Source organism: Cherax quadricarinatus, chromosome 65, assembly GCF_038502225.1.
Source record: "Cherax quadricarinatus isolate ZL_2023a chromosome 65, ASM3850222v1, whole genome shotgun sequence".
In the NCBI taxonomy this organism is placed as follows: Eukaryota; Metazoa; Arthropoda; class Malacostraca; order Decapoda; family Parastacidae; genus Cherax; species Cherax quadricarinatus.
This window is the reverse complement of record NC_091356.1, coordinates 3,832,564-3,847,282: the sequence shown is the minus strand read 5'-3', so window position 1 is coordinate 3,847,282 and position 14,719 is coordinate 3,832,564. Positions and strand designations below refer to the sequence as shown.

At 41.6% G+C, this 14,719-nt stretch overlaps 1 protein-coding gene across 2 annotated transcripts in view; it reads left to right on the top strand.

Moving 5' to 3' along the window:
- Positions 1–13,318, top strand: part of LOC128700486 (very long chain fatty acid elongase 7-like) — a 31,326-nt gene extending 18,008 nt beyond the window's left edge. For both annotated transcript variants that reach the window (XM_053793720.2, XM_053793719.2), the window contains exons 6-9: positions 1,650–1,755; positions 3,014–3,186; positions 6,157–6,291; positions 12,295–13,318. In XM_053793720.2, coding sequence (XP_053649695.2) covers positions 1,650–1,755; positions 3,014–3,186; positions 6,157–6,291; positions 12,295–12,444 — 564 coding nt within the window. In that variant the 3' untranslated portion in view covers positions 12,445–13,318. The remainder of the gene's footprint in view (positions 1–1,649; positions 1,756–3,013; positions 3,187–6,156; positions 6,292–12,294) is intronic.
- Positions 13,319–14,719: the final 1,401 nt, after the last annotated feature.

The window sequence follows — 14,719 nt, the reverse complement described above, 5'->3', positions numbered from 1 at the left end:
GAGTGTCTCACGTCTTTCCCCAGTGCACTGAGTGTCTCACGTTTTTCTCAGTGCACTGAGTGTCTCACGTCTTTCCCAGTGCACTGAGTGTCTCACGTTTTTCTCAGTGCACTGAGTGTCTCACGTCTTTCCCAGTGCACTGAGTGTCTCACGTCTTTCCCCAGTGCACTGAGTGTCTCACGTCTTTCCCCAGTGCACTGAGTGTCTCAGGTTTTTCCCAGTGTACTGAGTGTCTCACATCTTTCCCAGTGTACTGAGTGTCTCACATCTTTCCCAGTGTACTGAGTGTCTCACATCTTTCCCAGTGCACTGAGTGTCTCACGTTTTTCCCAGTGCACTGAGTGTCTCACAACTTTTCCAGTGCACTGAGTGTCTCACGTGTTTCCCAGTGCACTGAGTGTCTCACAACTTTTCCAGTTCACTGAGTGTCTCACGTCTTTCCCAGTGCTCTGTCTCACGTGTTTCCCAGTGCACTGAGTGTCTCACGTCTTTCCCAGTACCCTGTCTCACGTGTTTCCCAGTGCACTGAGTGTCTCACGTCTTTCCCAGTACCCTGTCTCACGTGTTTCCCAGTGCACTGAGTGTCTCACGTCTTTCCCAGTGCACTGTCTCACGTGTTTCCCAGTGCACTGAGTGTCTCACGTCTTTCCCAGTGCACTGTCTCACGTGTTTCCCGGTGCACTGAGTGTCTCACGTCTTTCCCAATGATCTACTGAATACTGTTCTGATTCCAGTGTTTTATTAATTACTACTTCTCAGTGTCTTGTAAGGTAACGCATTTCTTATTTATTTATTGTAGTACGAAGGGCTAATGACTTTCCCAGTGTCTTAGCAGAGGCGTCTTATTTTCCCCAGTGTCTTACTAGAAGACTATTGTTCCTCCCAGTGTCTTAACAGTGTCATAGTCCTTTCTAGTGTCTTAAAAATTTAGGATTATTCTTCCCAGTGTCTTAACAGTGCTTTTGTTTTTCTCAGTGTTGTACAGAGTTTTGTTGTCTTTTCCCGTGTACGTTATTGCCTGTTTCAGATTGCTGTTGTAATTCTTTTTTTTTTTTGCATATCCTTGCTTTTCTTGTTGTCTAAGAAAACAAGTCATTTTAAAACTGCATTTTTCATGTTATATATTTTATATAATTTGACACAAACAAAACAGACTTAGTATAGAAGTTTATTTAGCTTCTCAAGCCTGCGTGTAAACCAATACCAAATCTGCATAAAACGTTGTATAGAGATTAATCAACTCTGGATCAAAATTTGCGAACACTTTCTTAAATGTTTGTATAGAATTATATCCGAGATTAAACGTGATTAAACACTGTGTACAGGAAAGTGACGCGTTTAGCACCATTTGTTTGCCAGTGTATTATATAACATGTCAGTCCTTGGCCAGTGTGCTATACAGCACGTCAGTCCTTTGCCAGTGTTATATAGCACGTCAATTCTTTGAAAGTGTGTTACACAGCACGTCATTTCTTTGTCAGTTCATTATGTACCAAGTTCTTCGTCTGCCAGCGGAAACCTTCTTTGCCAAAGTGTCACATAAAAAGTCTTTCTTTTGTCATGAGTTATATAAAAAACAACATTTCTTTGTCATTGTGTTTACATCAAGTTCTTAGACTGTGTTATATATATATACATGTTTCCAACAGGTATTCTTCGTGCTCGGTAAGAAGTATGAGCACATTTCACTGTTGCACGTCGTCCACCACTCCTTAATGCCCGTCAGTATGTGGTTCGGAGTGCGATACCAGCCAGGTGAGTGTGTAGTGTGATGCGCTCTGGTGGTCACTCTGATGCGGTAACCAGCGTACCGTTGTGTGTGATGTCCTGAAGGCTTGTAGCTAGCGTGCTGTGGAATATGGCGAGTTGCAGTAGTGTACGGTAGTGTGTTATATATATATATATATATATATATATATATATATATATATATATATATATATATATATATATATATATATATATATATTAACCACAGAGGAAGTTGAATGATAGCTCTAGGCCTTTTGTGTTGCAATTAGCATATCAGGAGTTTGCATTATTGCATAAAAGAGGAGAAAGTCAAAGCAAATTCGTTCAGAGGATCGTTTTAAGCTGATTCAAACACCTTTATCTAATCTCTAAGATACACATACTCTGCATAATATTCACACAACACGACATTTCTACTGCCTCCAGTTTCGTTCTTGCTGTAATATTCACCACCCATCCTTCACACACACATATAAGAGTGTTGGTACCACTATACTCCCATACACTCCCTTTTTTTACTTTTATGGATAACATTTCTTGTCGCAACAGACTCCTCAATACACCTCTCACCTTCCCTTTATCAATTCTATGGTCCGCCTTGTCTTTCATAGACCCATCCGCTGACAAATCCTCTTGCAAATATCTGAATACATTCACTTCCTACATAGTCTCTCCCTCCAATCAGAAATCCAATTTTTCATTACCTAAATTTTGTTATCCTCATCACCTTGTTCTACACTATGTTCACTTATAATTTCCTTCTTTTATATACCTTTTAAAATCCTTTAACCAACCTTTCTAATTCAGTTTGTCAGTTTTCTAGACCATTTACATCACAGCATTAGTGTATTCAATGTTAAACATCAACGTGACATTTCTACATATACAGCGATAATAATAATCATCATAATAATAATACTACTACTAATAAATAATAATAATTCTCTATGGAGAAGTAGAGAAGAATTCTTCCTCCGTAAGCCATGCGTGTCGTAATAGGCGACTAAAATGCCGGGAGCAAGGGGATACTAACCCCTTCTCCTGTATACATTACTAAATGTAAAGATCAGAAGAAACTTTTTCGTTTCTTCTTTTTCGGGTCACTCTTCCTCGGTGGGAGACGGCCTATGTATTAATATAATAATAATAATAATAATAATAATAATAATAATAATAATAATAATAGTAATAATTCTACTGTACATCACACTATCGCTAATATAGACAAATTAACTGGTGCTAATTATTAATTCTTTGCCAGGTGGTCACAGTACCCTGATGGGATTCCTTAACTCCTTCGTACACACTGTGATGTACCTGTACTACCTGCTGGCAGCCCTGGGTCCCCGCGTCCGTCCTTATCTCTGGTGGAAGAAGTACCTCACTACCCTCCAGATGTTGCAGTTTATTGCCATTATGATACACTCTGTCCAGGTAAGATGGCTGCAACATTTCACGAGTATTCCACAAACTGGACATCAAACTCAGACGATGTTTCGATTCATCTTGGATCACTAACACGTCGCGAGGGACGTGATGGTGATCCAGAATCGAACGAAGCGTCGTGATGTGACTTGCATTCTCATTAATAGCAACTACGTTGGATTACACATTAAGCACTGAGCCTAGGACACGGATGCATTGCTGCTTTATGTTGGCAATAAATAATCTCTATCTGATCCAGCTTTGATATCTCTCCTGCCTGAACGGAGCTGTCAACACTGAACAATATTCCAAGCGAGAGGGCAGATGTGATGTGAATAATCACTGTTGGCATTATTTCCCACTTTTTAAAAGTTCTTGCCGTTTTCCTGGCTTTCGTATTGGCTTTATTGTGTTCCTTAAAAGGCAGTTTAGCTGGCATTATTACACCCAGGTCCTTTACATGTTTCTTTTGTTCTATTTTGTGATCTTGCGTGTTATATACAGTATCCATTTTGAGTTCTTCAGTTTGAGCAGGTGAACTTTGTCGCCAATGAACATCATGAACAACATTTGGAATCTTTACTGTCGAAACGTTTCACCTTCAAGAGGGAACTGGACACATACTTAAAGTCGGTGCCGGATCAGCCGGGCTGTTGTTCGTACGTTGGACAAAGTGCAGCCAGCAGTAACAGCCTGGTTGATCAGGCCCTGATCCAACGGGAGGCCTGGTCATGGACCGGACCACGGGGGCGTTGATCCCAGGAATACCCTCCAGGAAGACACTCGAATACATAAGAGACAGAGGAAGCAGTGGAGATGTAATGATATTAAGGGTGATGGACTGCTCACATCATGTTTATATCTCATAAATAACAAAAAAGGCACAATACCGTGACTGGAACGATACACAAATAACCCGCACATAAAAGAGAGAAGCTTATGACGACGTTTCGGTCCGACTTGGACCATTGACAAAGTCACAGTGTGACTTTGTCAATGGTCCAAGTCGGACCGAAACGTCGTCGTAAGCTTCTCTCTTTTATGTGCGGGTTATTTGTGTATATTTATATCTCCACTGCTTCTGCTGTCTATGTATTCGACTGAAGAAGCCTACTGTGTGAGCGAAACATTTCGACAATAAAGATACTTAAATGTTGCACATGAGTCTTGAACATCGTGTTATTCTCTGTTGCTCATTGGAAGCCCTTCCTTATATTTTCTATCTTTTTTTTCATATCTTCTACCGTGATGATTTTCAAAAAAAATTATATGTTTGATTTACAGGCTTTTTTTCATTGTTCCAAATTTGTATGATTGATTTACAAGCATTACGACACTTGAATTTATTCTGACAGCTTGTGGACACTTCCCAGAGATGATATATATTAATAATGATAATAATAATTAGTGTTTATATACCATGCAACATTATAAACGTTTATCAGTAAACATGAAACTGCTATAGGGGTTAATTATAATAATTAGGAAACTGCTTAAGCTGCAGGAATCATGTAGTGGCCAGAAATGAATGGAATTTGGATTGATCATAAGGAGAGAGGGTTTAATTCCTTGGCCCACGAGCCTTAAACCGGCATCAAAACATCCCACTAGAAGAAATAAAACTGAGAAGAAATAAAACTGTTTTAGGGCTCAGTTTAGACCTGTCACCGTCAGGGATGATGACAGACTAACTCGACACGATTACGAAAAGAGTTAGATGGACTTATATTTACACTACAAGTATACGCGACAGTTATTCCCATGAGATTCCTTGAGGCTGCCTGCACAGTTATTGCATGTTACGTTAAGTTAGTAATCCCTCTGCCTGCCTGCTAAGTTAGGTTATGGGTGACCTAAGCTGTTCAGTCATCCAAAGGTGAGTAGCAGGTAGTCCGACTATCTATGACTGCTATGCTCAAGGCTAGCTACATTCTAGCTACTTCGAATCCTCTCTAGAGTTGAAAGGAGGGTTGGGTACTACTACTACTACTACTACTGCTGTTATTGTTGTTCTTAATACTATTACTAATACTACTACTGCTATTGCTATTATTACTGCCATTATTAATACTGTATTAATAATATTACTACTACTACTTCTATTACTACTACTACCACTACTTCTGTTACTACTATTATTACTACTACTACTGCTATTGCTACTATTATTAATACTACTCTCCCTTCTGCCTTATAAATATTAATTGTGTCCACATGTTCATTGGCTTGAACAATGGTGAGCGAAACATCGCTTAGAAGAATGTGCCATTAATTTGTATGTGTGTCCATCTATCTCTCAGGGTAGCTAAGACGAAAATATTACATAAGAAATACAGCCAGGTGTCAGAGTATGTAATTCGTGACTTGCCGAAAATCCGTAACGGTATTAAAACACTACACGAAGGCAGCTTCAGCTCACAGTACCGTTGCTGAAACAATTTACATCTTGCTTTCAGTTTGGAGAGGAAACGTTTCGATCTATCCTACACCCTTATAAAGTTAATGATGATCCCGGGGGAACCGTAGCGTTGCTTAAAGATTCGACTCTAAATGTCAGTTGGACGTTAATTTTTTTCATTTTTGGGCAATATTCAAATGCGCCGACCTGCCTTCCTAGGGAACAAGACGAGAGATGCAAAGTGTGTGTAAAGTTTGAGGCCTATCTACTACATGATAGCACCTGCTTAAGCAAAGGTCAGTGGACTTACTGTAGGGCTCCTTTATCCTTATTCTCATTTAAAGGTCAATCAAGTGGCAATCCGCCTGTAACCAAACGTCATGGAATAGTGGTGACCTTAGTTGAACTAATTTATTATTATTGTTGTTGTTGCTGCTGTATTCACGATAAAGCGCTAAGACGGTAAGGGTTTTACAGCTGGAAAACAGTTCCATGTGTGTGGAGCCTATGACTAGGACCTTCGATGGAACACTGTAATGAAGGGTGGAGCCATGTCACTAACGATGATTGCACTGTTCCAGTTGGCGTTTATCGAGTGCAAGGTGCCAACACAGATAACCTGGTGGGTCTGTGGTAACGCCTGTATGTTCCTTGTCCTCTTCGCAAGCTTCTACCAGCAGGCTTATATCCGAGAAATGACCACGCCCAGGCATATGGTGAGTATTTTCCCTTTTTGAGGGGAAAGGGGTACCCTTGATACTGATGACGGGCTCTTGATCTAGGGAATTAGTGATACCCTCCCATTATGCTGAAAGTGGTATAAAATACCAACAAGTTGATGGTTAAGACACATCCCAGGCCCTCTGCACCAAGGCGAAATATTTAGTTGACTTTGCAATTAATTAACTCAGCTGGTGGGGTTGTAGCACCTGTGTCTTACACAGCACCTGACCCACGACAGTCGTTCAAAATCTTATAATCTATTGAGTGCTAGATGAACAAAGGCAATAGGTTGCTGGGGACTGTTAGATAAACAAAGGCAATAGGTTGATGGGGACTGTTAGATAAACAAAGGCAATAGGTTGATGGGGACTGTTAGATAAACAAAGGCAATAGGTTGATGGGGACTGTTAGATAAACAAAGGCAATAGGTTGATGGGGACTGTTAGATAAACAAAGGCAATAGGTTGCTGGGGACTGTTAGATGAACAAAGGCAATAGGTTGATGGGGACTGTTAGATAAACAAAGGCAATAGGTTGCTGGGGACTGTTAGATAAACAAAGGCAATAGGTTGATGGGGACTGTTAGATAAACAAAGGCAATAGGTTGCTGGGGACTGTTAGATAAACAAAGGCAATAGGTTGATGGGGACTGTTAGATAAACAAAGGCAATAGGTTGATGGGGACTGTTAGATAAACAAAGGCAATAGGTTGATGGGGACTGTTAGATAAACAAAGGCAATAGGTTGATGGGGACTGTTAGATAAACAAAGGCAATAGGTTGTTGGGGACTGTTAGATAAACAAAGGCAATAGGTTGTTGGGGACTGTTAGATAAACAAAGGCAATAGGTTGTTGGGGACTGTTAGATAAACAAAGGCAATAGGTTGCTGGGGACTGTTAGATAAACAAAGGCAATAGGTTGTTGGGGACTGTTAGATAAACAAAGGCAATAGGTTGATGGGGACTGTTAGATAAACAAAGGTAATAGGTTGATGGGGACTGTTAGATAAACAAAGGCAATAGGTTGATGGGGACTGTTAGATAAACAAAGGTAATAGGTTGTTGGGGACTGTTAGATAAACAAAGGCAATAGGTTGTTGGGGACTGTTAGATAAACAAAGGCAATAGGTTGTTGGGGACTGTTAGATAAACAAAGGCAATAGGTTGTTGGGGACTGTTAGATAAACAAAGGCAATAGGTTGATGGGGACTGTTAGATAAACAAAGGCAATAGGTTGCTGGGGACTGTTAGATAAACAAAGGCAATAGGTTGATGGGGACTGTTAGATAAACAAAGGCAATAGGTTGATGGGGACTGTTAGATAAACAAAGGCAATAGATTGATGGGGACTGTTAGATAAACAAAGGTAATAGGTTGTTGGGGACTGTTAGATAAACAAAGGCAATAGGTTGATGGGGACTGTTAGATAAACAAAGGCAATAGGTTGATGGGGACTGTTAGATAAACAAAGGCAATAGATTGATGGGGACTGTTAGATAAACAAAGGTAATAGGTTGATGGGGACTGTTAGATAAACAAAGGTAATAGGTTGATGGGGACTGTTAGATAAACAAAGGCAGTAGGTTGATGGGGGACTTAACTGCTGGGTGAATAAGGACAGCTAGGTGGAAGGAGAATAACCGCTATGTGTACAAGGACGGTAAGGTGAACTGGGAGAGAAAATGCGAGGACACAAAATGTTAGATAACAGGGTAGGGGCAACTGTTGTAGGGCCACTAGGTACCATGTAAACAGAGGTAGCAGGTGCATAAAGACTCTCTGCTAGGGAAATCAGTGTGCTACTGCGCTTAGTTTTCATGGTACACTAAGGGATCGCCAAGGCTGGGCTTTCAAATGAGTTAAGACAGGATAGTAGTTGCTGGCCTGTGGTGGGAGAAACATAAATTCCCCTAAGAAAAAGTTGCTCCTGTAAAGGCGTTGAAGGTCACTTTACGCTATTATGAGTTGCTGGATGACTCTGCATACCTCGAAGGGTAACAGCTATTGGGTCTCCCCAAGGAATACCTGTAATGGGTTTAAGAATGAGACACATGTGCAACATCTGGGTATCTTTATTTGAAGACATTTCGCCATCTAGTGGCGTTACCAATACAAATTCAAGGACATAATGGGAAGACTGAAGAAATATACGCGAAAGACGAGGCAATCAGTCCCTCAGCCTTGGAGGTTCTTCTATACCTTAACTTCCTCCCACTTAGCAGAAAGTTAAATGGGAGGGGAAGTGTCCGTGGAGAGTTCTGATTGTAGCGCTCGTCTATACGACATTGTACAACACGCACCTACCTATCACGCTACCTATCATCCTACCTATTTACCTACCTTCCTTCCCTCTCTGGTGCACTCGACCACTGGGTGGATAACCTGACCAAGTGTCTGTAGGATAAAGTGACCTGAGTAAGGTGAGATCAGCGGTAACGATGTGACTCACAACCAGCGTCCCACATCTGGGGTCACCACACGTCTCAAGTCTTTTACCCATGAAAATGGGGTAGATGAGGAGAGGTGATCAGGCGCTAACTCCTGGAACCTTGAATAAAATGGTAGGTGAAGCTGACAAATTGTTGGAAGACACAAAACGTTAATAAGGGACATTTTGGAATTAAAAGGCACTATACCGTAACAGGAACAATGTAGAGATAACTCATACGTAAGAAACTGAAACTTAGGACGACGTTTCGGTTTTACTTGTACAATTAAGTAGTCACACAGAGAAACGCGATGAAGACGATTGTCTCTCAGGTAAGGAGAGCTGGGAAGCTGAGACAGACGGAGAAAAACGCCAAGTGTCTCGTCATGGAAACACAGCTAAGATTGCTGAACACGTCATGGTGATGGGTAACAGCCTTCAAGCTGGTGACAGGTGGTAGGCGCTGAAGTTCACCAGTTCAGTGTACTATCTTATTGAAACGACCTATTCTTAAAACTTCTAAGCATTTCTTTTGGTAGATACATGAGTTCCACATGGTTGTAGAGGTTTTCGATGATCACAAATAATTAGACTTTTTGTGACGTTATATGGAACAACTGCGGTGTATTTGACAGTTGCATTGCAGAGTCGAAGGTGGAGTTTCCCGGGTGAACTTGGTGTTATTGTTCTTAGATGTAGTGAAGAATCGTAAGCTTTTCCAGGTGAGGCTGAGAATGTGGTTGTTGACTTCCATTTCTTCTTTCAAAGGTGTGAGAGTCTTGATCTTCTGGTGGAGATGCAGTGGGTGTGAAGGTGGTGGCCGGGTGGGCTGGAGGGATTGCTTGGGCGGCTGTTGAGTCAGGAGTGGCTTGAGGGGCTGTGGTTGAAGGATCTGACGGGATGGTGTAGATTTTCAGTATTTCTGCTGATGGCGCAGTGTCATACAAACTAAAACTGGGAAGGTTGTGCTTCATATGGACATACATGACATAGTGCATGATCTTGGTGGAAGCGTTGTCTGGGAAAGTAGAAGTGGGCACCAGAAGCAAGCTGTTGGGAAACTTTGAAAATTCTTTGAGAGTCGGCTTGAAGTCTAGTGATTGCAGAGTAAATCAGAGCTACGATCTTTTCTTATTGGCAATGTCCTTCCTGAGAGAGCACTTGGCTGCAAGAGTGTGATCATCAGTCTTGCAGTTTGAGACATTTTAGTTGAGAGGAAGAAGTGCAGTCCTTATGAGTGTGTCCTTCGGCGCCACTGGTGTAGTAGTGGTCAACAGAGTTAAATCGGAGGCTGCCATAGTGAAGAGCTCTGTTCCACAAGGCACAGTACTCGCCCCCATCTTATTCCTTATCCTCATATCAGACATAAACAGAGATATACACCACAGCACCGTATCATCCTTTGCGGATGATACTAGGATCTGCATGAGGCTGTCATCTGCTGAGGACGCGGTTAACCTCCAAGAAGATATAAACAAAGTTTTCCAGTGGGCAACGGTAAACAATATGATGTTCAATGAGGACAAATTCCAACTACTCCGTTATGGAAAACTGGAGGAGATAATAACTAGAACAGAGTATACTACTGACTCCGGCCATACAATAGAGCGGAAAAATAATGTAAGGGACCTGGGAGTAGTAATGTCTGAGAATCTCACTTTCAAGGATCACAACAGTGCCACGATCGCACGTGCAAAGAAAATGATAGGATGGATAATGAGAACTTCAAAACGAGAGATGCCAAGCCCATGATGATCCTTTTCAAATCACTTGTTCTCTCTAGGCTGGAATACTGCTGTACATTAACATCTCCATACAAAGCAGGTGAAATCGCAGATCTAGAGAGTGTACAGAGATCCTTTACTGCACGTATAAGTTCTGTCAAGCACCTTAACTACTGGGAACGCTTGGAAGCACTTGACTTGTACTCATTGGAACGCAGGAGGGAGAGATATATCATAATCTACACTTGGAAAATCTTGGAAGGAATGGTCCCAATCTGCACACAGAAATCACTCCCTACGAAAGTAAAAGACTGGGCAGGCGATGCAAAATGCCGCCAATAAAAAGTAGGGGCGCCATTGGTACACTAAGAGAAAACACCATAAGTGTCCGGGGCCCAAAACTGTTCAACAGCCTCTCATCAAGCATTAGGGGAATTGCCAATAAACCCCTGGCTGCCTTCAAGAGAGAGCTGGACAGATACCTAAAGTCAGTGCCGGATCAGCCGGGCTGTGGCTCGTACGTCGGACTGCGTGCGGCCAGCAGTAACAGCCTAGTTGATCAGGCCCTGATCCATCGGGAGGCCTGGTCATGGACCGGGCCGCGGGGACGTTGATCCCCGGAATAACCTCCAGGTAACCTCCAGGTGTAGCAGAATGTATTTTCCTTCAAAGGTCAGTCCTTGGCGATGTGGGTACAAGTATAGGAATTTCAACATAAGATGATGTGGTGCAATCGCTCTGATTCAGTGCTCCTGGGATTAAAGTGGAGATTTCAGTGAAGGTGACCTTGATTATCGTGTAGGCGGTTGTAATTTTTTGTGGAGTCGACAACGCCCCAGTCATTTTGATCTTCAATGAATCGGTTCAAGTTTTTGGCTGGTGACGTCATAATGGCTCTCAAGGCAGGAAAAGGAGCCGCTTCGATGTTACATTTATAGCCGATGTGGTTATGATCTTATTTGCTCCGTCACGGTTAAAGCAAAACCGCGATGAAAGAGTCTCTAGTAATGAGGAGGCTGGATAGTTTCACCTGCAAGATGGTCGTCAGGAGTGTTGTAAAGTCTTCGTCGTGTCCGATATGGTACCACGAATGCGTATACGCACACGGTGCACAATAACGATATTGCTGACAACTTAGGAGAAAGCAGACTTAGTGATCAGTGCTGCGATCTAATCAGTGATATAATCTATGAAGTGAAAAGTGCTGACTGCTAATCCTAGTCATCTGCTAGTACAGCACGAATGGAAAAGAGCCAGAATACATACACTTGGGGAACAAGAATAGTAGAACGGAAGGAGGGAGTACTAGTATTGAAGCAGAAGTAGTAATGGTAGCAGTAGCAGTAGTAAAAGTTAGGTTAAGTTAGGTTAGGTTAGATTAAGTTAGTTTAGTTAAGGGAAGGTTAGATTAACGTAACTTAACCTAGCCTATCTTAACATAGCCTAATTTAACATAACCTAGCATAACCTAACATAACCTAGTCTATCCTAATCTAACCCAAGCTACAAGAACCTAACTTAACCTCTTAACTAAGTCTAACCTCCCAAATCTAACCTATAACGGTCTAATGTAACCTTATCGAGCTTAATCTAGCCTAACCTGATTTAATTCACCCTAATCTAACTTTGAACTGGAGGCTGAAGAGACTGATCTTCTAGACCCATATAAACGTAAGCCGCACAATTTTATCCTAACGTAAAACAATGGTTATGGATTAATAATTTTTCTGACCTTTCTTGTTCTACACGATAGCAAGATTTTTTTTTTTTTTTGGGGGGGGGGGGGGGGTGCATGCAAACTCGCCAGAATTGTATTCAAAATTAAATACTTTTTACCTCCACAGGACTTGATTGGTGGCTTTAACCAGAGCAGTAATGTCAGCAGAGTGACGAGACTTGAGGTGCCCAGAGGAGATATTCTCACAGGCTGTAGAAGAAAGATGTGTGGGGAAGGTCAATTTTGTCCCAGGATGCGACCCACTCCAGTCGACTAACACCCAGGTACCTGGACAGCAGGTAAACATTGGACATAAGAACATAAGAAAGAAGGAACACTGCAACAGGCCTACTGACCCACGCGGAGCAGGTCCATGTCCCCCCCCCCCGGATTAGACCAATGACCCACCCCCCGGATTATCCCAATGACCCACCCAGTCTGGTCATCCCCACTCAAGGATGGAGCACTGCACCAGACCCAGCAGCAAAGCTAGTCAGGTCCAACTCACACCCACCCACACCCACTCATGTATTTATCTAACCTATTTTTAAAACTACACAACGTTTTAGCCTCAATAACTGTACTCGGGAGCTTGTTCCACTCATCCACAACTATATTACCAAACCAGTGCTTTCCTATATCCTTCCTGAATCTGAATTTTTCCAACTTGAAACCATTGCTGCGAGTCCTGTCTTGGCTGGAAATTTTCAGCACAATATTTACATCCCCTTTATTTATTCCTGTTTTCCATTTATACACCTCAATCATATCCCCCCAAATTCTACGCCTTTCGAGAGAGTGCAGATTCAGGGCCCTCAGTCTATCCTCATAGGGAAGATTTCTGATACATTGGATCATCTTTGTCATCCTCTTTTGTACGTTTTCCAGAGCATTTATATCCATTCTGTAATACGGTGACCAGAACTGAGCAGCATAGTCTAAATGAGGCCTAACCAAGGATATATAGAGTTGAAGATCAACCTGAGGACTTCTATTACTTATACTTCTAGATATGAAGCCAAGAATTCTGTTAGCTTTATTGCGAACACTAATGCACTGTTGTCTTGGTTTTAGATTACTGCTAACCAGAACTCCTAAATCCTTTTCGCAATCGGTAGTATTAAGATCTACATTATATAGTTTATATGTGGCATGGTTATTTAACTGTCCAACATTTAGAACTTTGCATTTGTCAATATTAAACTGCATCTGCCACTTCTCCGACCATTGCATCAGTCTATTCAAATCATCCTGGAGTGTTCTAATGTCCTCATTAGAATGAATTGGACGGCCTATTTTGGTGTCATCAGCAAATTTGCTTATGTCGCTATTTATTCCCTCATCTATGTCGTTTATGTAAATTGTGAACAACAACGGGCCCAACACTGACCCCTGAGGAGCACCGCTTGTGACGTGCCCCCATTCTGATTTCTCCCCATTTATGCAAACTCTCTGCTGTCTATTTGTCAGCCATGCCTCTACCCAGGAAAAAATTTCTCCTCCTATTCCGTGTGCCCTAAGTTTCCTCAATAGCCTCTGGTGTGGAACTCTATCGAAAGCCTTACTGAAGTCCATATACACAATATCATATTCATTACCATGATCTACCTCCTCAAACACCTTAGTGAAAAAAAGTTAGTAAATTCGTAAGACAAGAACGCCCCTTTGTAAAACCGTGTTGAGAATCATTAATCAATCTGTGCCTATCAAGATGTCTACGAATTGCTTCGGCAATTGATTCCATAAATTTTCCCACTATGGAGGTAAAGCTTATTGGTCTATAGTTCGAAGCCAAGGACCTGTCACCTGCCTTGTAAATAGGTATTACATTTACCATTTTCCACTTATCAGGCACTATGCCAGTTTGTAGTGATATGTTAAAAAGATTAGCCAAAGGTATGCTAAGTTCCTCTTTACATTCCTTTAACACCCTTGCAAACAGTTCATCAGGACCTGGGGATTTGTTAGGTTTTAGTTTCTCTATTTGTCTGAGAACCATGTCACTAGTGACCGCTATCGTACATAGTTTATCATCATCCTGTTCTACATAATCTATTATTTCAGGAGTATCGCTAGTATTTTCCTGGGTGAAAACTGAGAGGAAGTAGGTATTTAGAATTTCACACATATCCTTATCACTGTCAGTGATCTGACCAGAGTTACTCTTAAGTGGGCCAATCTTGTCCCTAATCTTACTTCTGTATACCTGAGAGAACCCTTTTGGGTTAGTCTTTGAATCCCTTGCGACCTTAGCCTCATAATCCCTTTATGCTTTTCTTATTCATTTTTTTATTTCTCTCTTTAATTGAATATATTGATTTCTTAACTGCCCATCCCCTCTTTTGATATGCCTATATATGCCTCTCTTTTGACCAATGAGATGTTTTAATGTATTGTTCATCCATTTGGGATCATTTTTGTTAGAGCTAATTTCCCTACTCGGAACAAAAGTTGTCTGGGCAGCTAGAACTATGCTCTGAAAAACGTCACATTGGCAACCAAGATCACCTACCTGACCCATAGTCAGGACATCCCAATTTAGCCCACCCAAG